We start from the raw sequence: 23,691 nt of genomic DNA on the forward strand, positions 1-23,691 counted from the left end.
TTTAAATTGCATCTTCAAGATACACTTGCTAAAGGGCATTTGTGGTCCATCTACAAAGGCTTTCCTTGCTTCTAAGATCCAGCCCAGACATCAACTAGAGCAAAACCAGGGTCAGCTCAGAGGAGCAGCACACCTGCACATGTGGTCCCCAAATGTCCCTGTGCCTGGACACCACCAGGACACGGAGTGGAGCAGTGGACAGGAGGCTGTATTGGGTACAGTCCCTCAACACCACAAGGGATAGATGAGCAGTGGAGGGTGGTGCCAACACCCTCCTGTGGCAGCTCACTAACCAAGCCCTCCAAAGCCACCACAGCAAACCCTGTCACTCACCAGTGACCATGGAGACAGCACATGCGTTTTCCTCAGCAAAGTGTCCCCATCTAGTGCTCTGTCCCCTCCTGACAACACTTGTCCTCTTGTCCCATGGGACAGCTTCACCCCAGCAGTGTGTTCTGGCACGTGTGGCTACCAGAGTCTGTGGGAGAGTGATCTGGTGCCTGCATGTGTGGTGAGAGGAGAGGTAATGAAGCTCCTGATTTCCCAGAAGCTGATGCCTGCCTGAGTGATAGCTCTTAATTGGCTTCTCTCTGCAAAAATCTGCTCCCACCAGCCCCAGGCGAGATGGCATTGCTACAGGCTGTGCCTCGCCATGCTCTCTCCACTGCAGGCTGTTTTTGGGGAGCAAAGAGGAAAAGATAAACTAGGTGAAGAGATGCACTGCTACATGATTTTTAAAGGGCTTTTTTTTTTTGGCAGAAATAAACATTTGCCCTCAGATAATTAGCTATTTCCTTACTGGATTACTGTGAAGGGAATTATGCTATTATTATTATTACTCATGCTAATAAGTGAGCCAAAGGACTCACTCTGCTTTTATTTCCCCATGTCTCTTTCTCACCATCCTCCAGATGAGAGATGGGCGTGAAATAAAGGCATTTCTGCTCCACTAGCATGGTTGCAATCCCATCCCACTGATGGGTGCTGGTGAGAAGAGCAGATGGTGGCTTTGCCTCTGCAAGTGGCTTTGTCCTCTCAGGCAGTGAGGGTTCTGGGAGTGCAGCAGGAAGGACACCCCATAACCTGCTCTGGTGTTTCCACATCACCTGCCTTGGGGCTGACCCTAAGGAGGAGCAGGCTGGCTGGGGGTGTGTGTCCTGGTGGATCCCATTGCCTGGGGACAGTGTCCCACAGAGGTTCTGAGTCCCCCACAAACCACACCAGTTTCATTTCCCTTTGCCATCTTCTCATCTCATCCCTGTGGGAAGAGGAGTGAAATCCAGCATGGCCCCATCCCAGCATCCCCCATTACCACTTCCCAGCTCCTATTTGTAGCCAGTGAGACTGTTTTGGCACAGCAGAGCACTTGCGAGAGGCGAGCAGTGGCAGCAGAGCAGATGACAGCTCAGGTGTATTGATCACTCAATCTGTGCTGAGGTGCTGGTGCTTTTTTTCCTCAGCAGCTTTCTTCCTGGCTGCATCCCAGAAGGAGGTAGGATTCAAAGGCCACCCCTGCCCTTGGCACAGGCTCCATCTGCCCTGTCCTTAGCTGCTTCTGAAGAGAAAGACCCACAGGAAGTGCTCACCTTGATGCTTGTGGAGGTTACAAAAGGAGCTCAAGCTGGAAGATGTGTTTTCCACTGCTGTGAAAAGAAACCAAATCCCAATACACCTCAGACAGTGCTGCTCTGAGCTCCTGGCTGAGCAAGGAGCTTCTCCAAGACAGGGAAGGGATGGAGGGGATGTTCAACCAGTCCAGGGAGTGGGCATGGCTTGGTCCCCATGTTCTTGTTCTCCAGCAAGGAGGGCATCTGGGACACCTGGTCATGGCACTTCTGGCAACCCAAAGGCCACAGAGTGTGTGAAATGAGAGAGAGGTGTTAGTGCACAGATTTGGGGAAGAGGGCAGGGGATGGGCTTTCAGGTGACTATGTGTCTGTGTGTCTGTCTCTCGGTGTCACTGGCTTAGGATGAAGGCTGGTGGTACTAGTGGGGCAACTGAGGCAGGGCATGGGCATTTTGGGAGCAGTGGGGGGGAGGGTGAATGTACAGGGCTGCTGAGGCCAGGGGGTTGAAATAGCTGTGCTGAGGTGCCTGTTCTGAGTGTGCCAGACAGTACCTGTGTTTGTAGGGACAGGCACCTGCAGCCATCTGGTGGGGAACTTGTAAACAAACAGATGTCCTAATCATGAATGGAGAAGAGAGACTTGTTCTGCTATGTCATGGAACTCTTCAGTACCACTTGCAATTATTTTTTGGAAAGCTCTGGGATGCAGAGAAAGACAGCAGGTTATGGTTATAGGACATTTCTGTTTTACCAACCCTCCTCCACTCCCATCTCAGAGAACCCCAAAGCCTCTCTCATCAGCCACCAGAGATCTCACTTCGTCACCACCCCTCTACACAGACAAAGATCATCTTTGCATTTTCTGCCCTTCACATCACTTCCCATGGCAGTCACCTGTCAGACTCCCTCTTTTGTTTCTCATTTCTGGGCTGGACATGTTGCCAGGACAAAACTTGAGGCTATTCCTCCTTCCCCCCCAGATTTCTGAGTATCCCCTGTAGGATCTGGACCATTATAGAGCTCTGCTGCTGAGCTGAGGGTCCTGGTTGGGAGAAGGACCCCTTCTCTGGGAGGAAGGGGGTGAGAAGTCACTTCTTCCACACCCACTGGTAGAGTTTAGTTTAACTTTTTATTTTTTAAGCTCCGTCAAATTTCTGGAGTTTGAACCTTCCCTGACTGTGTCTTTCCTTCCCTTCTGCTTAGGCAGCTACAGCAGATGCTGTGAGTCTACAATAAGTTATTCAGCAGTGATTATGCTCTTCCTCGGATTTCAATTTCCACATGTTTCCCTTCAGGCTGTTTCCAACTAATTTCTCCATTTGCATAATGCCCCCCTTAGGGATGCTCTGGCACAGCCCCTTCTCCCCTGCTTTGACGAGTTCATCAGAGATTCAGGCTATTAGCAGAAAAGACTCTAATTCTGTTGGCCCTTTAGCCTGCTCCTTCCCCATGCATCTCCAATTAAAAAAAGACAAAGAAGCAGTTTGGGGTTCAGAGGGACGGAATGCTCATGGGAAGTGGGCTGAAGACTGCTGGACCCCCCACCCTTGGAAGCCCCTGGAGGGAACCAGCTGGAAGAATTACAAATTCAGAAGCAAATGCTGTACTTATTGTAGATTCTGGTCTGGCAGCCTGAATAATTTTGCCTGGAGTAGAATCAGCTGATAGCCCCCACCCCTGCTGATTCTGGGGTACTTGAAGGGGAGAGATGAGAAGGGCTTTAGCTGGGACAGCACTGAGCTGGGGGGTGGTGGGGCTGGTTATTCCTGCTGCAGATGCACCCAGAGACGTTCCCCTCTCTTGAAATAATGCTCTTGCTTGGTTATTTGGAGGGATGGACATCCAGGAAGGCTGAGCACATGCAGGAGAGGGGAAAGAAAACCATAACATGGGTGCAGGGTGAGTCTGCCCCTTATTATTCTTCTCTAAGGCCACCTCATCTCTTTTGGACATGCCAGTCTTTCCCTGCAAATTCTGCTTCTCTGTCCACCCTCAAAAGCAGAATCTGCTTATTTCCTCCTGATATTTGTATTCTTCTGCCCCTCTTCAAGCAGATTTTATGCTTCTACTACACACAGATGCTCCAGTCTCTCTCCCTAATTCTTGTCCAACTACACAGGGGGAAAAAAGCCTGCACCACCATCCTGCTCTTGATGGTATTTTCCCACTGTGATCTACACTGAAATACATCTCTCTACAAGATACCCAGACACCAGCTAGATTATAACTTCCTTCAGGAACAGCATAAACACCTCCATATTTGAGTGAGTGCAGCACTCTTGTGAAGCTCACCTCTTTGGTAGCCAGTTCCATATTATTATAAACAGAGTCTTTTCTGCTGCTTTTTTTATTAGTTCTTCCATGTTAAGAAACATGATGAGAACTTTCAAACCAGCTTCTGTACAGGTCTCTGATGCACTTCTCTCTTTTATGGCTCAAGTACAATGGCAATCGCAGACATTAACATGCTTCTTTAGGATGAAATGTACATTTGAATGGCACCCAGCTGGAGGAACATGCTGCATCTCTTGCAAAGCTGGCTGCAGCCTGCCCAGAAACTCTGGGAAGAGGGTGAGGGATGCCCAGAGTCTGCCAGCAGTCTCCTGCACATGGGGAAAAGAGGCAACAGGGGAGCCAGAGAAAGGAGGTATGGTCAAAGGCAGATGCTGGAGAGTGGGGAGTGAGGCACGGCTTCTTAACACCAGCCCTTTGGGGCAACCATTGCCTTCATATCCACCTCTGAAGCACTTAATGTGTTGCTGACAATATACAAATAAGCAAAACTAAGATGGGGGGGGGGGGGGGGGATGCTTGGTGTTTCCTTGTTACTAGAGACTTTTGGATGGATGGAGATGCTTCTCTCCAAGGCATGAGAAGGAGTGTGTTGAGGTCACCCTGTGTCTCAGGTTCCTTCCATATCTCTTCCTTCTCTGGATCTTGTCCCCTCACAAACACCACTCCCGTCCCAGATTCTGCAGATTTCATCAGCCTTTTCTTTCCATCCCTCTTTGTGTGCAGGGCCCTGACCTAGTACAAGGAGTGGAATCCTTCAGGCTAGCACCCCTTCCAGGACACTTCTTAGGTAGAGATTTCCATTAAAAATCTTTTTGAGTCCCCAGCACTCTGGGATGGCAACCTTATAAGGGCTCAGACTTGGGATCACCATGACAGTCACTATTAACACAGAGAAAACCTTGCTGTCTTTATCAGCTTGCGCCAACAATGGGAGAAATGGTGTGCAACCACCAGCCTGCCTTCCTCCTTGTTTCTGATTTGGGATAGACCAGCAGCTGGGATGTCCTCCTGTGGATCTGTCTGCAGAGGGATGCAGAGAGCATGCCTCTTGGTCTTGTCCATGCTCTGTCCTCCTACTTCACTGCAGCTAAGGGGTCAGGCCACCCCACAGCACTGAAGTGAGAATGTTGTCCCTATCCAGGAATTTGGAGACCCCACCAGGACTCTGGCCTCCCAGAAGAATAAACAGTCATTCCTTTCACTGGCACCATATCCCCTTTTTTCCCTGTGTGTACCCTTCATGAGCCAAGCCTGGGCAAGTGATGGATCTCCCAGCTGCAGGGCTGAGAAGGGAAGCTGTAGTCCCGATCAGGGTGGTCACACCAGCCCAGCACCAGCGTGTGGTTTCTCTCCTGCACTTCTTCCACCAGGCAAACGTGCTCCTCCTTGTCCCAGCAGCCAGGCTGGTGCTCAATTCCCTGCTGTTAGATGGTCACACGCTGCAGCCTCAGGGAGAACAGGGGTCTACTGTTTGTCTGAAAGAGGAAGAAACCTGCACAGGACATCCATGCTGGGGCCCTGCTGTGCAAGCAGCCCTTGCAGGCACTGGTGCTCTGTGCTCCGCAGGAAAGCTCAATTCCAGAAGGGTCAGCGGCCAGGGATGGCAGTGACATGCAGGTGGCAGCTACACGTGGCCCCCTTTCGAGAGATAAGCGATCAGTGCTACCACCACCCCGATGTACACTCCTGTGCCAATGGTTATGGAGAGCGCAGCAAGGAAGAGAGCTCGGCGGGAAGCTGAACTGGCCAGATGAAAATCTCCTTTGGAGACAGCCTTGCTGGTCTGGAAGGAGAAGAAATGCTTGTTGCTCACAGCTGTACCAACCTGCCCTTTAACCAGCATGCAGTTGTTCCATTACTGAGTCAGTGCTTCTTGTCTGGCCACTGTACCCCACAGAGGCTGGGAACAGACAGCAAGGTGTCTGTCAGTCTGGGACGGCTCAGAACACCAGTGCCACCTGAAAACATTTCCCTGTGGATTTTGCCTCCAAGGGAAGCACAGGCTTCAGCTACTTGTCTGAAAGCACCCATCTGGTCACACAGCCAGAGCTGTGAGCGGGTGGCTGGACCCTTGTAAGACCTCAGTGCATGGGGTGATGGCTGTGTGGTACTGACCAGATGCCAGTGCACCCTATACAGAGATGTAAGGAGAACTGCCTAGGCTCAGGGAGCTGACTCTTGATGGCATGGTCTGTTGGTCCAGCTATGCTGGCACCTGATTTTTCGTGCATGGGGTTTTCAGCTGAAGCTTATTTGCTGTTGAAGGGCTTATGGAACCAGCAGTGGAAACAGATCCTCATCTCTCTGGAAAAGGGCAGCAACTCCCAGCTTCTCTGAGTGCTCAGGGCATATTTCAAGCTGCTCTTGTTATTCTCTACTACTTCAAGTTCAAGCTGCCAGGTGTGCATCAATGCAATCAATGTGCAAAGACACCTAACAAAGATATGGTTCTTGCCTCAGTGAGTGAACAAAGGGGGTAGTTATAGAAAATGGAGCTAGATATAAATTGCCCCACCTACATCATCATGTGGAGAGTGCACTGTGCTATCTTGCACTATGTGAAAAAATGTGAAATCAACTGCTCTTTGGGGTCCTAATCAATTAATGCTTCCCCTGCCTCTCACCAGCCTTGTGCCAGGTACTCATGTAATATATATTTCCATTTCTGTTCCTATCCTCTTGATTTAATTTCTTAATGCCTCCACCCATCTATTCTTGGTGCAGCAACATCTATGAAAATGTGGAGTAAATCTCCTGGCTCTGCATGAATTATTCTGGGTCAACAGCAACGTGAGCCCAGGCTCTGGGTGAGCCCTCGAGGACACAGCAGCTCCTCTGAGCTGCTGCTGCAGCCTGAGGGCCATTGCCTCTCCAGCCTCTGCCAGCTTGGAATTGGTTCCCACAGGTTAGCCAATGTGCATCAGAAACAAGTGCAAGAGAGCAGCTATAGGGTGATATGGGCACCAAGCTCCCCTTTGTGTCCAGCCTCCAGAGCAGCCTGGCTCCTGTGGCATGAGCTTCCTCAGTCTGGGCCATGGTGTAGAACCTTCACATTACTGGAGAATGGGAGGACAGGTGGGGAAATGCCATTTTCCTGAATCTGGCTGGAGGGTGAGAAGCTGGGTGAGCTTCTCACAAGACGAGCCCCAGTTACCTAAATAACAGCCAGCAAACCCAAAGGAAAAGCCTGACCTCCAGTAACCCACACCAGAACTGGAGGGGTTCCAACCCCACAACAATTGCGGAGATATGCAGGAGCACCCTTTGTCTCAACCCTCAGAGTTATGGCCATGGCACAGAGATGAGCCTTAAATTCAGAAAGGTATTAGTCACCCCCATGAGTCGCTGTGGCTTTCAGGGGCGTTGCTTTAGCACTTGGCACATGCAGGAAAGCAAAGGGATTCCTTACCCCTTGGGAGAAGTAGAAGGCAGCAATCCCCAAGGGCCAGAAGCAACACAGCATGGAGAAAAGAGCCAAGCCCAAGTGGTCCCGGGGGGGGAGCATCAGGAAATGATCCTCGCTTTCACTGTCGCTGGAGGAGTCGCTCTGCAAAACCAGACGGATTCAGCACATGCCCACCTCCCCTTGCGGCTCTGCAGGCTGCATCTCTCGCCTCGCCTCCCAGTTCCCACTCTCTCCTGATCCCGTCACATATTCTCATACAATTCCCACTGGCAAATTCAAAGAGTAAATTTCAAAAATATTTTAGACTCTTCAGCATGGTTTGATGAGGAATAACATAGCTCAGCAAATTCAAGAGTGAAATGGATTCTCGGCTCCCTGCCAGAGCTAATGCTGGGGGTCTGGGATTTCCCTGCATTAGAGAGAGTCTTACACTGAAATATCTTCAGCTTTGGCAGATCTGACTGTTTGTCAGCTTAAACAAACTTAAACAAAGTAACTTTCCCCATTAGAGACTAGGAGATCAATATCCTGCTAAACTAATTTAGGAAGTGAGGGAAAGCATTTGAAGTGGAGCCTACATTGCAGGGCCAGCAGGCCCGTCCCCTTAGTGAGTCACTGCTCAGTGGCTGGGGTGAGCCCTCTTGCCTTTGGGCACCACTGGGTCAGCCTCAGACCACGTTGCAAGGGATGTGTCTTGGTAGGGAAGGGACACAGAGGTGGGGACATCCCTGCTGTTATCTGAACGGGCTACGTCACCAACACCAAAAGAAGCAGAGCTGTGCTGGGTCATCAGGGATCAGCTCCAGTGAGCTCTGGGACTCTCTCCCACCTCTCAAGATCCTGGATGATGTTTCCCAGCCTTGGCACCACTGCTCAGGCATAGTGGGGTGCAGCACAGCAATGAGGCTGCTTTGTCAGCTCTCATTCTTCCTGTGCAGGATCCATCCTGTCTTTATATATATATATATAAAGCTTTCTCTCAGCTTCTGCCATCACACATGTGACTTTTGCTGTTATGCAAGAATTGCTGTTTCTCGTTAGCTTGAGTGTCACAGCAGTGGCAGGCTGCTCTTGTCAAAGCATTCCCATTTTCCAAGGGTCCTGCAGAGACCCATCTCCCTTTTGCTCCCAGCAGCAGGCAGCCAGGCTGCTCTTAGGGAAGCTGACCTCCTTCTGAGGTCAGCAGTGAGGAAAAAGGAGCAGAAATTATAAAGAGGAAGAAGAAATACTGGGTGCACAGGGAGGCTGGTGAGGCAGGAGACAGTAGAATTTTGGGGGGAGTTTTGGTTAAAGAAGGGAGAATAAATTGTCAAGAATTTGAGCCAATGTCCAGAAGGAATGACCACAGGAGTTTAGTGCTATCCCACCTGTCCAAGCTCACCTCATACTCCTGGATCTCCTCTTCCTCCACCTCATAGGAAACAGTTTGGATGCGGATGTCACTCTCCACCAGGCAGGACCCTTGTGCCTCATGCCCTTCAGGAGCTTCTGAAGGAGACTCTTTGCTTTCTGTAAAAGTGGTCTCGCAGCTTTCCATCTTGCTGTCCTTGGCCTTGAGAGCAGTCTCATCCTTCACAAGGATGAAACTGGGGCCGTACAAAGCTTCAACAGCCAGCTGCAGGGAACTGGCATCCAGCAGCTGGTGAGTCCTGGCACCACCGGTGTTTTGGAATATGTAGGAGTACAGTTTCCCTTGGCAGCGATGACTGGGGTAGTCCTGGCTGTGATGCTGGTGGTAAGAATAGCTGCTGCGAAGGTGGCCATTGGATTTGGCTAAGAGAGGGTTTTGGAGCTCACGCACGCTTTCCATGCTGCCAGCAGTGGTGGGGAGATCCTGCAGGAGCAGAGCGGGTGGGAGGGAGCAGGCTGTTATTTCAGCAAGGCAAGGGAGCAGAAAAGCCTCTCACCCATGCACAGCCAATGTCTAGAGGCTAGTGGGAATAGAAAAATTTGGCAATACTGGAAAGAGCAAGACCCCTCCCCACCTCTGCACAGCTTGAATGCTATTCCCCAGGTGGTAGCAAGATAAGGATGCAGCCCTGCAGTAAGGTTATCTGATTCAGGCTGGATTAACATGAGGATTTGCTGTATCTATAATGCATCTTAAGTTGGCCATGTGCAGCCTCACAGGAAAGGACCTACCACATCTTTTCTGCTGGTTCATAATGTGTGCTGTGACAAAGACTGACAGCACAGTAGATAAGAGACTGACAGTCACTCGAGGAGCCTCCCTGACTTCCCAAAGTGGAGGATTGCATAGCGAATTATATCCCTCTGGACATTACACATACACCTAACTGGCTTTCAGGTGCAGGGGAAATTCTCTAGGATTCATCCAAGGCTGAGCTGGTGCTGGGGCAGGTGCAGTGAGCCACCAAGGGAAGCCAGAGGGCTGCTGTGAGGACATGGAGGTGGTGGACATGGTTTAGGCTGGGGTGGGAGTGTTGGATGCTTGGTAAGGAGAAGCAGAAAGATGTGGAGATTGAAGGGGAGACTATATGGGGTTTGGTCCACTTTGAAATGATGAAATTTTAAGTAAATGATCCATCACACCAAAGTGCTGTTTAAACCAGCTCCACCCCGGGGTACAGCAGCAGCCAGACAGTTTTGGCTCTGGGCCACCAGCTTCAGAAAATGCTGAGTCCAAAGGAGATCCTCAGCTACAAACGTCAACATGGGTTTCTTCCTCAGGGAAATTCACTTCCCGCTTCCTTCCTCCATTTCAGAGTGCTGAAACCTTGTAGTACTCTCATTTTTTTCCCCCATGAAAATTTCTCAGATGAAATATTTCCACCCTTTTCCTTCAGAGGAGCATTTACTATCTTGGCTTCACAACCCACCTTGGAACAAAAAAAAAGTACAGTGAAATATCAGCATTCTCAGGAGAGAGAAACAATTACTTTGCCCTCTTCACTACTTGAGCCTCAAGTTTTACAGTCTCTTTAGCATTTCCCAGCTCCCTGACCATGCCACCTTATTGCCTTGAAACCTCAAATGTTCCTGTCCTCCTTAGAGACCTTGGTCACTGACTGCTCTGCAGGATGCTGTGTAACAGGGTCACACTTCCTCCTGCTCCAAGAATCCCTGAGGTACACTTGGTTTTCTGATAGACAGCACATCGCCTTGGCTTTAAATCTCAAGAAGGAAATATAAATAGAGAAATTGAAGACTTTAGAGAGTGAAAAGCCCAAGTGGTCCTGTTTCCTTGGCCAAACTCTACCACATCATGCAGGTTTGGGAGCCATGCAGGGATTTAAATGGACTTGTCCACTGGCTTTGTTCAGGCAGTGGTCATCACATTTTGGAAATCTTCTCAGGAAAACTGAACTGTTCAAAAGCCCTCTCATACTGCTAAAACACTGTGCATTTTGGTGAATGCCCTTCACTTCTCCCTTCCCAAAACCATTCCCTGCCTTCCACAGTCTCCCACCTTACTTACAAAGCTGGTAATGGCTCATGCAGCAGATGGCCATTAAGTATTTTCAAAATATTTAAGGGAGATGCATATTTGTAGCAAAGATGGTTTTATTTTCTGCACAGACACAAGCTTTGAGAGAAGCTCAAAGCTACATCTCAGTTTTCATGCAAGGAAACCACGGTCCTCTTCTTTGCTTACCTTAACATGCAAATTAGATTTCTAATAAAATAACTAAATTTTTAACAAAACAGTAAGGAGACACCAGTCACCAGGTGTCATTTGGGAGCAGCCAAAGCAGGAGCCCAGAGCTAGTGAGAGAAAATTGACGAGTTTAGTACAGCATCCACGCCTTATCTCAAGAAATTATTCTGGCAGCAAGCTTGGGTAGGAAGGAATGGGATCTTGCCGAGAACTGCTGAAGGGAGTCAGTTCCAAATGTGTTGAGAAACACCAATGGGCAGGCTGCTGGTCACTGGGCAGTAAGTGCTGCCTTGTGTGGAAGTTGCTGTGCTTCTCACCTGGAGTCCTCAGCAACAAGTTGGAGAAGGAGCAAAGCTGCACAGAAAAGCCACACGTTCACAGCAGCAAGCACTGGGAAACAGAGCGTGGGAGAGGAAAAGAAGGGAAAGGAGCTGGGAGGAATTGGAAACCTAAAAGGCAGTTTGGGAGGTGCCAGGGAACCAGCGTGGGATGAGTGCATCTATGCAGCTGGACTGCTGCTCGGCAAGGACTCTGCTGAGTCCCAGAGGATGCTAGAAGGCCTGGTGGAAAATGTCTCACTGACCTGGTCCGTGGGGAAGAGACAGTGAGGGCTTGCAGGCAACAAACATCCTAGGGTGAACATACTTGGAAGAGTAACAGTGTGGGTAGCAAAAGAAATCACAGGAAAAAGCTCCTGAAGTATGGGGAGGTCTGTGAATGTGGGCTGGGTAGGGCTGAGGCTTCATCCCAGGGAACTGAGGTGAGCTCAAACCTCTCTGGTCCCTTAAACAGTCCTGGAGCTGTCCTTAGAGCAGAGCCAGGATCTTGGAGCTGCTGTACAAAGCATGGACTGGGCAGGGCTACAGCTAGAAGGATTTAGCCTGTGCTAGTCCTGTACCCTCTGGAATTATAAAAGATTTACCTGTAGTGAAGTGTTTTTTTCTTGCTGCCTTCCAGTCTTGGGAGTTGGGGCTGATGCTCTCCCTGGGAGACTGCAGGGACAAGGGGAAAAGTGCAGAAGAATATCTCACAATGCTTCTGATAAATAAGCAAAGGAGCCACCAACTGCAGCCTTCGTACCCAGTCCTGGCATTCGTCTGCTGTGGGGAGGGGACAATGAGGACGTGTGTCACAACATGCTTACAGCAGTGTGCTCAGCCCTGCTGGAAAGCAGCCAGGCTGAAACCTTCCTCTCCAACAAGGTGAAGATGTGAAACAGTCCCAGTACCAGAAGGATTAGAGATGCTTCCCACTCCTCAGTCAGCAAGATGAGCACATCACATAGAGACCATGCACCACATGGTCTGAGCTTGCAGGTGGAGACAAGGGCCATCAAGCTTCTAGAGATGACATTAGAGAGGGAACGGTAGAGAGGGTGAGGACCAGCCCTGTGGGCACATATGCAGGGAAGGAGAGAATCAGACCAGCCCTGCAGTTGTCCCCAAACCCCATTTGGGTTTTCTGAATCCTACAGGGAATTTAGCCACACAGGGACTTATAAAAGGAAGACTAGTCATAAAATAAGCCTGGTGATAAAGAAAGCCTGTGAACAACCAAGCTTGGGGAAAGAGCAATGAACTAAGAAGATGAAAGCAAGAAAGCAGTAAAAACAAAATTGTCAAATTCTCTGTCATGATAACCAGCAAGACTGGATAGCATGCATATCCATCAGACCCGTGGGGTCTGGCAGCTGGTAATGGTGGTGAGATACTGCTAGATGCATGGGGAGGATGCACACATACAACCATACATGCACAACTTGGGCACACCTGGGAGGAGGCAGACTGCGGTGCCCTAGTTGAGCTGAACCATTGCTGCAGCTCTACTGCTGCCTGACAGCTGCTGGCTCCCTACAGAACTGCCTCCCCCTGTGCACGGCTGCTCCTGTAACCAGCTGGCTGAGCAGAGCCCCCACACTCCCCAGCCCTGTTGCAGCACTCCTCAGCAGAGTGGGAAATGCACAGCTGTGTTGTGTATTCTCAGCTTCTTAAGGCAAGTACTGGGTAGAATGAGCCAAAATAAGGCATGAAAATAGAGAAATAGCAAATCTAGCTTTGTATTTCACAGATCTCACCTCCACACCACATCCCCTGAGGCAGTTCTCAGAGGGACCCTTGGCACAGATGCCGGCTATGATAAGCCAGTTAATGATGAATTAAGTAGCTGTTCCAGGAATCAGTCATCATTTAATTGCCCTGTCAAGCAAACACTCTGCCTTGCTTCCCGGGCTCATTAGCAGGTTGTGGCTGTGGTGCATGTCCCCAGACTTCAGAGTGAGAAGGTTAACCCACACTGGCTGAAGGCTTTCCCTTTCAGGACAGCACCAGCGGAGGTTGGTGCCCTCAGGTACTGGTGCCCTACTGCACTGCCATTCCCTGTCTGGTCTGAGGGCAGGGGAAAGTGTGAATGCCTGTTCCTGATCTAGCTGATGTTAAGCAGCACCATGGCCAGGTACAGCTGCCATAGCCCCAGGACAGATGTGGGCCCATTCCTGATGGAAGAGAAAAGCATAAGAGATTTGTTGAGCACTTGTCCCTGAGCCCACACCTTCCTAGAAGCTCTCAGGAGGTGCTTTGGATCTTCTAAGCAGAGGCCCATGTCCAGTCAGGACACAGTACCTTTGCCTCTGGGCATGCAAGCTCGAGATTCTGCCCAAGAGAAAACCATCTCACAAAGGCTGCTGAGAAGCAGAGGTACAGCATTGCCTAGGCAGTTGTCATTTTGGAGAGGGGGCTGAAGGAAGGGCTGTGAAAGTCCATGGACAATGTGTCTGGCAGGAGTGGACCAAACCTTCTCTCAGCCATAGGAGCCTGTGCAGCAGCATAGATACCTGGCATGTCTCAGCCCTGAGCCCCACAGGGTGAACCACAGCACAAAGGGAGAAGGAAGTGCTTTCACCAGCCCCACAGACATGATTACAGAAAGCAATTTTGCTTCAGCCAACACTGAAATACTCCCATGTGTGTTAGTCTGACACCACTGCTTCTGTCATGGGCACAGCACCAGCATGCAGATTGAGGGGCTGTTCATCCCTGGAGTGTAACAAAGCCTTCACCAGTCCTGGGAAAGGTGGCTGTGGCACGAGCATCAGGTAAGGTGGCTTGGGGGCTAGAAAAGTCAGAGGAGTGATGTGGGGGAGGCAAGTCTCAGTGTGGGGCAGGAGGGAAGGATGGTGAGACTTGACTGCCCTAATGGGACTGGCAGAGATGGTACCCAGAGAAACAAAAGAGCACAGTCGGGACAGCAGTGGGAAGGGAAATGGTGGGCAAGAAGCATGGAGCAGAGAAAGCAAAGTGAATCTGAGCCAGACAGAGAGCTGGATCCTGGCCACCGACATGGAGAAGAAAAGGTCTATGAAGCTGATGGAGGGGAAAGAATTGGTAAGGACCAGGAGGGAAGGAAGAAGGTGACACAGCCTGTGGACTTGGATTAGAGGGAGGACAGCTGAGACATTTGTGATGTAGAGAATCTGATTCACACCTTTGATGCAGCTGGTCTGATAGAGCTGGAAAGGAGTGAATAAAATGCTTGTTCTGATCTCCTGACAGGTGGAAAGACAGTACCAACGAGCTGCTGGCTCCAACAGAGACTAAATTGCTCTGAGAATTGGGATGCGATGGGCTGCTTTTCAAGGATCACAAGTCAAATTGGGCAATTTCCAGGTGAAAATCAGGTCTTTATTGTCTCTGATAAAAATGTTTCTCTGCGGCAGTGTTCTGACCCAGCTGTGCTCAGAACTAAGGTGTTGCTCCTAATGGTAGGGAGCAGCAAATCCATCCCTGGGGCTGGCAGGGAAGAGCCGGGCTGGTTTTGGAGAAGCCATTCCAGGGGCTCTACGGAGCTGGGGGTCCCGCCCCTCCCTGTCCCCAGCTCTGGTGTCAGCAGTCTGGACACACTGCCCGTGCGCATCGCATCAACAGGGGAGCAGTGGAGACTCCATCGCCTCCAAGCAGGCATCCCCATAACACCCGGCTTCACACCGGCAGTGCCTGCACGCAGGCTGTGCGGCGCCGGCAGCGTGTTCGTGGCTGCCCCTCGTGTCCCCCTCCTCGGCCGCGTCCGGTGCTCGCCAGACGGCCACCAGGTGTCCCCGGAGCGCCGCTCAGCGCCCGCCCCGCCACCCGCACAGAGCGCAGCGCCTGCACAGCCCGCACAACCCGGCACAGCCCGCACAGCCCGCACAGCCCGAACAGCCCGCACAGCCCGAACAGCCCGCACCGCCCCAACAGTCCCGCACCGCCCCAACAGTCCCGCACAGCCCCGCCCAGCCCCGCACTGCCAGAACAGCCCTGCACAGCCCGCACTGTCCCGCACCGTCTGCACTGCCCCGCACAGCCCGGCACCGTCCGAACAGCTCCGCACAATCCCGCACCGCCCCGGTCGCGGGGCCTGGCCGCTCCCGACCCTCAGCGTCGAGGGACCGGACGGCGCCCGCGGGAAAATCCTGGGCCTGGTGCCTGCGTGTCCAAATCGCTGGGGACGGCTGCGGCGCCCCAATACCCCATGGTTGGCATTGGCTTCTCAAGTGTGAGAACGGCCTTGGCTCAGGGTCTGAGCTCACCGAGCTTGCCGGGATGCACCTGGCAGTGCCCCTCAAGCGCGAGAGATTCGGGAAGGGCTCATGGAGCTGGCGATGCGGGAAGAAGGAAGCATGGATGGCGATGGAAATAAAACACATGGTGGTGTGGGTGGCTAGGTGTATAATTAGCAAGTTTGGACTCTCGGCATCCCTTTTTTTAAGCAGGAGACGCAAACAAGTAAATAAAGTGGCTATCAGAAGTTTCTGCAGGCTGTCCTGTGTACATGGGATCAGAGACGAGAGTGGGCAGTGTAGGGGGGCTGCTCCTGCGGCTGGCCCGGAGCTGGAAGGCAGCAGAGTGGCCATGGGGTGCACAGCTGAGGCAGAGCAGAGTGGGTGACCTGGCTGGCAGCACTGGGCCAGGGAAGTGGACCAGGACAGGATCACTGATGGGCAAGTTCTGAAGGTTCCAACAGCCACACTGGGACAATTCTCTCAGCCTCACAGCACTCCTGATGGGTTTGCACCCAAACAATGAGCAACCCTACAACACCCTCAACAATAAGCCCCTGTGAGGGGCTTTAAAGGGACACATGACGCCAAACAAAGCTGATGGATTTCTCTCACCAGAGGCTTCTTCCCTTTCCTGTATGGGGACCCAGCAGGGTTGCTGGCAGGCAGTGGAGGTCAGGGCAATGACTCCCAGGTGTGGTAGCTGCTGGGTCTGTCAGCATCTCCAGTCCTTTGAGGCATCAACCAGTGAAGACAGCTTTGGAGGCTGTTGGGCTCTTACTTCTCATCTGAGCCAAAAAATACCAGTCCAGGGTCAGGAGAGAATAATTCCCCTGCCTGCTACAGCATCTAAATCACTGTCCTGGAGAAACATGAGTTCAGACTGGGTCTGGGCTTCAACCTTCTCTTCCTCAGCTCAGGAACACCTTAAGGAGCACCTAAGACTGCTCTCTGGAGAGAGGGGCACTGGCATCCTGCCTCAGTGTAGAAAACCTACATAGAAACATCCATGTATACAGAGCCACTGAGAGCCAAACTCAAACTCACTGACAGCTGGGCTCCAATGCTGCCAGCACAGAGGCAGCCCAGTTCCTCACCTGAGATCAGGCTCCTTGCTCCGGATGCCCAAAGGGACAAGTATCCCACTGGACTGCTCAGAGAGGTCCCTCAAGATGTGTTTACGTGTTTACTATCAAGACATTCTCTCTGCTGCTGGAAGATGCACAGAAGCTCTCACTGGCAGATTTTAATTTTGCTCATGGCTGATTTTCCTCTGTTAATGACTAGAGTCCTTGATTTCACATCAGGTTTTCTCCATCACTATTTATACCCAGTATTGAACTGAACATAGTGGTTATCCTAAATGGCTGGATTCACTTCTCCAAGCAGACACTTACCCATACCCTTTTCTCTAGTCCTATCATCTCCACTTCAAGGATCTTCTTCTGCCCATGAAGTCCCAGAGGCAATTCGTGGCTGCTGTTACCATGGGACCCTGCACCCCATCCTCCTCAGAGACCACTCTGAGATCATCAATATCCTGTGCTGGAGCAGACCTGTGCCTCATGCTCCCCTCCAGGACCACCTGTGCTCCCCTTTGGCCCTGCATCACAGCTTGGGACCATGTGCAGGTCTGTGTCCCAGGGATGATCTCCCTTCAATGTCCTGGCATCCAGCACAGAGTGGTCAGGCAGATGGGACCTGGCTTTCTTCCAGGTGAGAGACTTGTACCATCCGAGACCAAAATGGGGACGGGGACGTAGCACTCAAGGTGGCAGTAGTTGTTGGGGCACAGAAAGATGTCCTCCCCTTCACAGCTGTGCTTGCTGATCGAGCAGCTTAGCCACAGCACCTAACTCCATCCTCACATCTCCCTGAAAATCCCCCTCTTATCAATTGAAGCTGGCAATGTAAAGCATCTGTTAAGGACTGTTCATTTGTCTCTGTTTAGAACATATCCGTACTCAAATGATTCATTAGCACCCTGAAGGCTAGCGCATGCGGCACCCTCCTTTCCCCACTGCCCTGTTTATTTTATCCATGTCTCCTTGCCTTCAGCTCAGGGCTATTTCCACCTTGCTTACTGTGTCCTGATTCTCCTGGGGATTCACAAGGCTCCTCTGTAGTTCAGATGTTTAATTCATCTGCCAGTGATCTGCTCTCTCTTTAAAAATTAACTTAAGATGTGGAGATGACACCTGTCTAGCTTACTTTTCCAAACCCTAACTTTCCAAAATCAGTGTGTTTTTATCAGCAGTAAGATGATTTCCTGGTCCAGCAAATAAGTAAGTGGATCGCTATCTTCCCATCTGGCAAACATCTGCAGAACCAGACAAACTTCAAGGCGTTAAAATTATTACTTGGGTCAAAAAGTGCAATCCAAACCAGATGTTGAGAGTCTTTTTCAGATTACAAAATTCCATATTGCCAAAGAATACTCAAGTGGAGATGTGCCCTCTGAGTTTGAGGAGGGGCAGTTCACACTGGTTTATTCTATCATCAGGAATATAATGAGAGGGAAGGCAGCAACTGCCCCCAGCTACCCCACAATTCTTGTCCATCCCACAGTATTAGACTCCAGGATGATGCAAAGGATAGTGCTTAATTTTCTTCCATATAATATGGAAACAGGTGCTACAAAACAATATCACGTTTTCTTTTCCATGACCTTGTCAAGTTGCCTTGCTGAGGGGCTCTCTGGACTGCTCCTTCACTTACTGTATGGATGCTTTCCATTTCTTCCTGGCCCGTTTCTCCTCCCAGCCCATGACACCAGGCTCCTGGAACAGGACTCAGCTTGCTTCTTGCACCCATCCAGAGTCATAGGGTGTTGAAAGAGGCAGCTGTGCACTGGGTGAGCTGCACTCTTGCTCCCGTGTGGGCTGAGTGAGAACATTCTGCTCATGGTGTTTCCCTCCCAGCATGTTCCTGCTGGGTGGATACACGCCTCAGCAGCACCCTCCTGTCCTTCCCTGCCACCAAGGAAGTTGTGGAGAGCAGGAAGGGTTTGCAGAGAAACTTCTGCCCAGCTCAGGAGCAGCACCAGTGTGGCTGTCACACATGGCATTTAATCTCTGATGTGCCTTGGGCCAATTTTTCACACCAGCTGTTGAGCTTCCAGACATATAGCATGGGGACAAATCCTGTGACCAACTCTGGTTTTCAAAATATACCTGAAGTGTTTTACTCCAAAAGGAAGCTGGTTTAAGTGATGCACACAAGAAACACTGGGGATCATTGCAGCCTTCCCTTCCAGGCTGAACAAAGTGTTTGGTTTGCTGCCTTTTTCACTTGACAGAAACAGCAATCTGAAGGAAACCTGTAATGGATTTTTTTTTTCTAATGCTGTGCCTTGGCCCTTCTCTCAGAAAAATCAATCCTTTGCCCATCTCCAAATCGAGAAATTCTTTCTGAAGACTTTGCCTGAAATTACCACCCTGAAAGCAGCAATGGAGTTGCAGCTCCTGCAAGTGGTACCTGCCAGTCACAGGCTCAGGTCCAGAACTTTAGAAACTAGGCAGAAAAAGGGGGGCAGAAAGAGCAGAGCTTTGGACTGCCGAGTGAAGTCAAAGATGGTCCTGGAAAGATATGAGTACATCCCAACACAAGCAGAAGGGCTGTGAGGGGAGCAGACAAACCAAAACAGCCTGAAGTGCCCATGCCAGGGGCCCACAGACTGCTCTGCCACAAGCTCCCGGGCCAGGCAGGATTAGCCCTTTTGGGCCTTGCTCCAGGGAGCTTGTTGGTGCTAGAGGGAGATTTTAATGGCCAATTTTTTTCTGAGTACTTGGTCACTTCTCTGCAAGTGATGGTGATGTCTGCAGGCTGGGCTGAGGGCAGGAAGGAGTTGGGTACCGTGCAAAAGCAGGGATCTGCTGTACAAATTCACCGTGCTAGAGCTGCAGCAAATTACTCATTCTTTAATAATGGTGTTTATTACCTGCCTCTGATGGTGGCTCAGGGAGACAAAGTGAAGTGGATTCAGCTCCCCAAAGCTTTAGCTCTGCCAGAGGTTTTTTATGACACAAAAAACTTTTGCCAGAGAAATGCAGTCACTGCATTTTGGCTTGGGTAATTTCTTCTCCTGACAATCTACAAAGTAACCAGCAACTATCCCTCAGAGATATTTTTTTCTTTGCGCGTGGCAGGCAGGCTCAGACCCCACTTCTCTGGTTTTCCTTGGTATTTACATAGTGCTACCTTCTTCCTGGGAAAAAGGTTTTTACCAGTGGCAATTCCAAGCTAAATGAAAGGGGAATTTATCTTTTTCAGAAGCGAAGGAAGCAGCCCAGTAAAATGGGTTTGGGAGAGCAGCATGGCTTTTGTGAAACCTGCAGCAGCTTCAGAGAAGGAATTATAAAAAGGCACTGGGTAGAGAAGGAAAGTGCTTCCCACTGAAACTCCCGAACGAGTGGCTTTTTCCCCCAGACACAAAATGCGAGGTCATCCTCAGGGCTATAGGGAGATGGTGCTGCTCAGGGAAGCCGTGTCGTTGGTACAAGTCAATAACTGTATCTACCGAGGCTGTCGGGCTGTTCCCCTGCCCAGCTGCATCCCGGGGATGGCCGGCAGTGGCGTGGCTCCCGCCGGCTGCTGAGGCTTCTCAGAAGGAAAACCACCCCCAAACTTCAGCCGGCGGCTGAGATGCCACTCGGGGAGGGAGTCCCGAAGGCAGGCTGAGTCCAAGGTGCAATTGCAATTGCTCCGATATATCTGGCCTCCAAAACTTTGGGTTGAAATCCTTACATTTTGGCCACCCCAGAGCCTCTGACGAGGTAATTTGTCCTGGTTTCTCCGGGTTGTAGCCTTTCATCTTTACATCCCCGAACGTATTTTCTGACCCCCCTAGCGCCAACCCGAGCTCGGCGCGAGGCTGCCTTTCCCTGGGGACGTGCTGCCATCCCACCGGAGCAGCCTGGGGACGCTGGGGACGCGCTCCCGGACCCCCCGGGAACGCAGACCGCCCGGGAGCCAGCGGGAGTGCCCCCACCCGAGAGCTGTGCGCGGGTCCTTACCTGCGTGTCGAGGAAGGGCTCACCCGCCAAGTTGGAGCACCGGCGGCAGGAGTGGAGAGGCGGCGGCTGGCATGACGGCGGCCGGCAGCGGCTCGGCGGCCCCGGCGCGGCCTGTGGCCGGGTGGGCGCCCGGCGGCCCTGCGGCGGGCCCGGCCGTGGCTGTGAGGAGCGGCGGGAGCGGCGGAGCCCCGGCCGGTGCCGGAGTGCAGCAGCGCAGCGGCGGAGCGCGGTGCCGGCGGGGAGCGGCGCAGCGCTCGGGCTGCGGCCGGACCGCGCTTCACCTCCGCGCCCGCAGAGCCGCGCTCGCCCGCCGCCGCGATCAGCGGCTCGAGGGCTGGCTGAGGGGAGCCGCGCCGCTGCTCCCGACGTGACTGCTTCTCCTGCTGCTTCCGATAACACGGCACAAACTCTCTCCTTTCTCTTCGGATCGCTGCATTTCCCAGGGCACAGCCCTTCCCACTCCCCCAGCAAGGGAAAGACCCGGTGCCAGCGAGCAGAGTTTAAAGGAATAGGATAAAAGCGATTTCTCGCTGCCCGAGACAGTGCGGAGGGGACAGGCAGCCCGGCCTGCGGGCTGCCCCCCAGGGACAGCCAGCTCTTTTGCTGGCTCAGTCAGGTATTTTTCTGCCCTGCTCCGTGAGGACCAGGGTGGCAGGCTGATTTGCCCCACGCACATCTGGGCATCACTCCGATTAGCGGAGGTAACCCGGGTTTGCACCAGCACGGCAAGAGTCAACACCACAGCCCCAACAGCCCATTCTTCCTGAGCCCTTTTCACCCCCAGTCCCCCAAACGTGCAGGGAGCTCGTGATGCTCCCTCACTCTCCGGCAGCTCCCTGAGACCTGCACCGATGCCCTGCTATTCCTGAACTCCGTAAATGTCCCCCTAATAGTTTTCCCCACCTCAGGACCACCCAGCACCGAGACGACTGTTGGCAGATACACACGGCTGGAGCCTGGTCTAGCCACAGCGACCCGCGTGAGCGGCAGAGAGCCGCCTGCCTTCACCCGTCCTCAGGGCTGCTTTGCCAGGAGCAGCCTGTGACAGGCACACCCAGGTGCGACCCACAGACACCCGTGTCCACCAGCAATACTACCAGCTGTCATCCTCTGCTGCCCACAGTGAGGCTCCCTTGGGACTACGCCGCGTCTTCTCAGGACAATGCGACTTGGAGGTCCGGGCTTGTCTCTAACACTTCTCAGCTTCTTCCAGGAGCTGAATTGACAGCTGATGGGCTATGTACCAGGACAGCTGGGTCTCAAGGTCCCATTACCAGAGGGGCTGGGGCACTGGCTAGGGAAGGAGATGGGCAGGGCAGCCTCCCCTCTGCTCCAGCTCTCAGATAGCTGCACATCTTTCTAATAGCAGCAGAGACACCCTTTTGCAAAGCTAAGAGGACTGAATTAAGTGGGCTAACAACAGGACTGAAGTGCATGTATTCCCTAAAAAAGCAGTGACAGGTGGCCAGCTTTCCCTCCCTGGGGGTAATCTCTGTGTCTCACTGTTGGCAACCCCCAGCAGGTCTGGAGAGGATTTGAGCTCAGAATGCAAGCCCCAGGCTGGGGGTCTCAGCAGGGAAGCTGTCTTTGAGGATGTCAGCCAGGGCACAAAAGCTGCTGCTATCAACAGAGTGATCTCCAGGGAAAACAGGTCCTGTGGCAGACCCAGCCAGCATAGCTTGAGGGGAATCTAAGAAGGAAATAGTTGTCTCCATGTCCCTAGGAAGTGGGACAGACAGGAAAGGGCTAGGGGTGCAGTAAAGGAAGTTTTGCATCTCTGCCATCCTAGGTCTGTCAATCCAGATTAGAAGAATACTTTGGAAGCGGCCTCAGGACGTGACTTGGGACACAGGGATAGAGTGGATGACTTGTAGGGGTTTCTTCAGCCCTGATGACTCCAGCTGCAGCAAAGTCCCATCAGGTGTGAAGTAAAGTTCTGGCTGCACACACTTCAAGGTAGTGTGGCGTGAGCTGCAGCCCTGTGAGGAAGCAGGGGAATCAGTGGGACTTGCTGTCACATGGGTGGGAACAATGAGGTTTGATGGCAATTGCCTTCCCCATGTCAAAATCCCCATAAGGGTCCCACTCATGTCCTTGGGAGCTCCTGGGGATGTGGTCACCACTGACTGCCTCCTTCTCAGTTACGAGATCCCATGCAGCCCTATCCAGCCAGCATGGGGTAATTAAAGGCAAAGAGGCCTCATTTCTCAAGGACAGCCTCTTGGAGAGACTGTGGAGTGACAGGGAAGCAAGACAGGCTCAAAACCCCACCTCTCCCTGTCCTGAGGGACTGTGAAAGAAAAGCTCAGTTGCTGGATGAAGCATCTTCATCCATGGCTTGTCGAGGCCCACTGAGCTTTTTTAGCTTTTCCACATGCAGAAGGCTGGGAACATGGAGGATAGGTCACAGAGGCAACACTGCCACAATGGTGTGCATAGTCACCTCCACCACAGCTGTCCCTGCACAGTTCTGGCCAGTTCCTTCCATCAGCTGAGAATGGCTGCTCCATCCTTCAGCAGAGCCACACATATCCCTGGAGTCATGTGCAGGTGCAGCAGTTGCCTGGCCAGGCAGAGGATTAGCCTTCACCAACTTTTACAGATACACTGCTTAGCTGCAGAGCTGCAGCACTGTTTCTCATGCTTTAACAATGAGAAGGTGACATTAGCATCCCAAATCAAAGCCTCTCCGACCTCAAGTAGCTCTGAGAGAAATGTATGCATACATAGATAGGTGCATGCTTGTGGAGGTATGGTGCAAATCAGTCCAGATTAGAGATGGGCAGTGTCCCTGGGAGGTGACATGAGGCAAAAGGCTGTGTGACCTAGAAGAGTCAGCCAGAGATAAAACACTTCTGGGGCACTGAGGATAAGCTGCCAGTTGGAAACTTTCCTGCCCAGAAAAAGAAAAGGGATAGACTCTGAACGAAATGTAGAAGAAATGCACAGAGCCTCCCACTCCACTGAAACTTCTTGTTGTATTTATGCATCCACTGGGATGAATGAAATGAAAATGGATATCAAAATGGCCCTTTGCTCTCAGCTGCAAGGGAGACTGTGTTGCGAACCCATCCAGCAGAAGGAAATGAGATCTCATTACATTAAATATTAGCTGATGCACTATCCCTTTGGACTTGTTATACAATCCAAATGATGCACCTCTTCAAAAAATAATTAGAAAAAATGTTGCTGGAGACATAAGATACAAGAAGAAAAGGCTATACTTGTGTTTCAGGCCTGCCTGGCATGGAAAGGTGG

At 51.7% G+C, this 23,691-nt stretch overlaps 1 protein-coding gene across 4 annotated transcripts; it reads right to left on the reverse strand.

The window, feature by feature from the left end:
- Window positions 1–3,896: 3,896 nt before the first annotated feature.
- SYNDIG1L (synapse differentiation inducing 1 like) lies at window positions 3,897–21,847 on the reverse strand. Of its 4 annotated transcripts, none has more exons than XM_088167334.1 (4): window positions 21,531–21,847; window positions 8,650–9,102; window positions 7,272–7,409; window positions 3,897–5,645 (listed from the first exon to the last, which is right to left on the reverse strand). In XM_088167334.1, the coding sequence occupies exons 2-4, from the start codon at window positions 9,076–9,078 to the stop codon at window positions 5,487–5,489; spliced, it is 726 nt and encodes a 241-aa protein (XP_088023460.1). In that variant the 5' UTR covers window positions 9,079–9,102; window positions 21,531–21,847; the 3' UTR covers window positions 3,897–5,486. The 4 variants fall into 4 exon arrangements, with proteins under 4 accessions (XP_088023460.1, XP_088023459.1, XP_014745333.1 ...); XM_088167333.1 differs by lacking the exon at window positions 21,531–21,847 and adding an exon at window positions 20,434–21,309; XM_014889847.2 differs by lacking the exon at window positions 21,531–21,847 and adding an exon at window positions 11,810–14,760.
- Between the last annotated feature and the right edge of the window lie 1,844 nt (window positions 21,848–23,691).

This window comes from Sturnus vulgaris, chromosome 6 (genome assembly GCF_052056855.1).
Source record: "Sturnus vulgaris isolate bStuVul1 chromosome 6, bStuVul1.hap1, whole genome shotgun sequence".
Classification (NCBI taxonomy): domain Eukaryota; kingdom Metazoa; phylum Chordata; class Aves; order Passeriformes; family Sturnidae; genus Sturnus; species Sturnus vulgaris.

What these genes read in the sequence shown, in the direction of transcription:
- SYNDIG1L (XM_088167334.1), bottom strand. Translation starts at nt 9,078, where the DNA reads ATGGAAAGCGTGCGTGAGCTCCAAAACCCTCTCTTAGCCAAATCCAAT. An exon ending in AGGAGATCCAGGAGTATGAG is followed by an intron (nt 7,410 to 8,649) that starts GTGAGCTTGGAC and finishes CTGGTTTTGCAG; the next exon opens with AGCGACTCCTCCAGCGACAG. An exon ending in CCTTCTACTTCTCCCAAGGG is followed by an intron (nt 5,646 to 7,271) that starts GTAAGGAATCCC and finishes TTCTCCTTCCAG; the next exon opens with ACCAGCAAGGCTGTCTCCAA.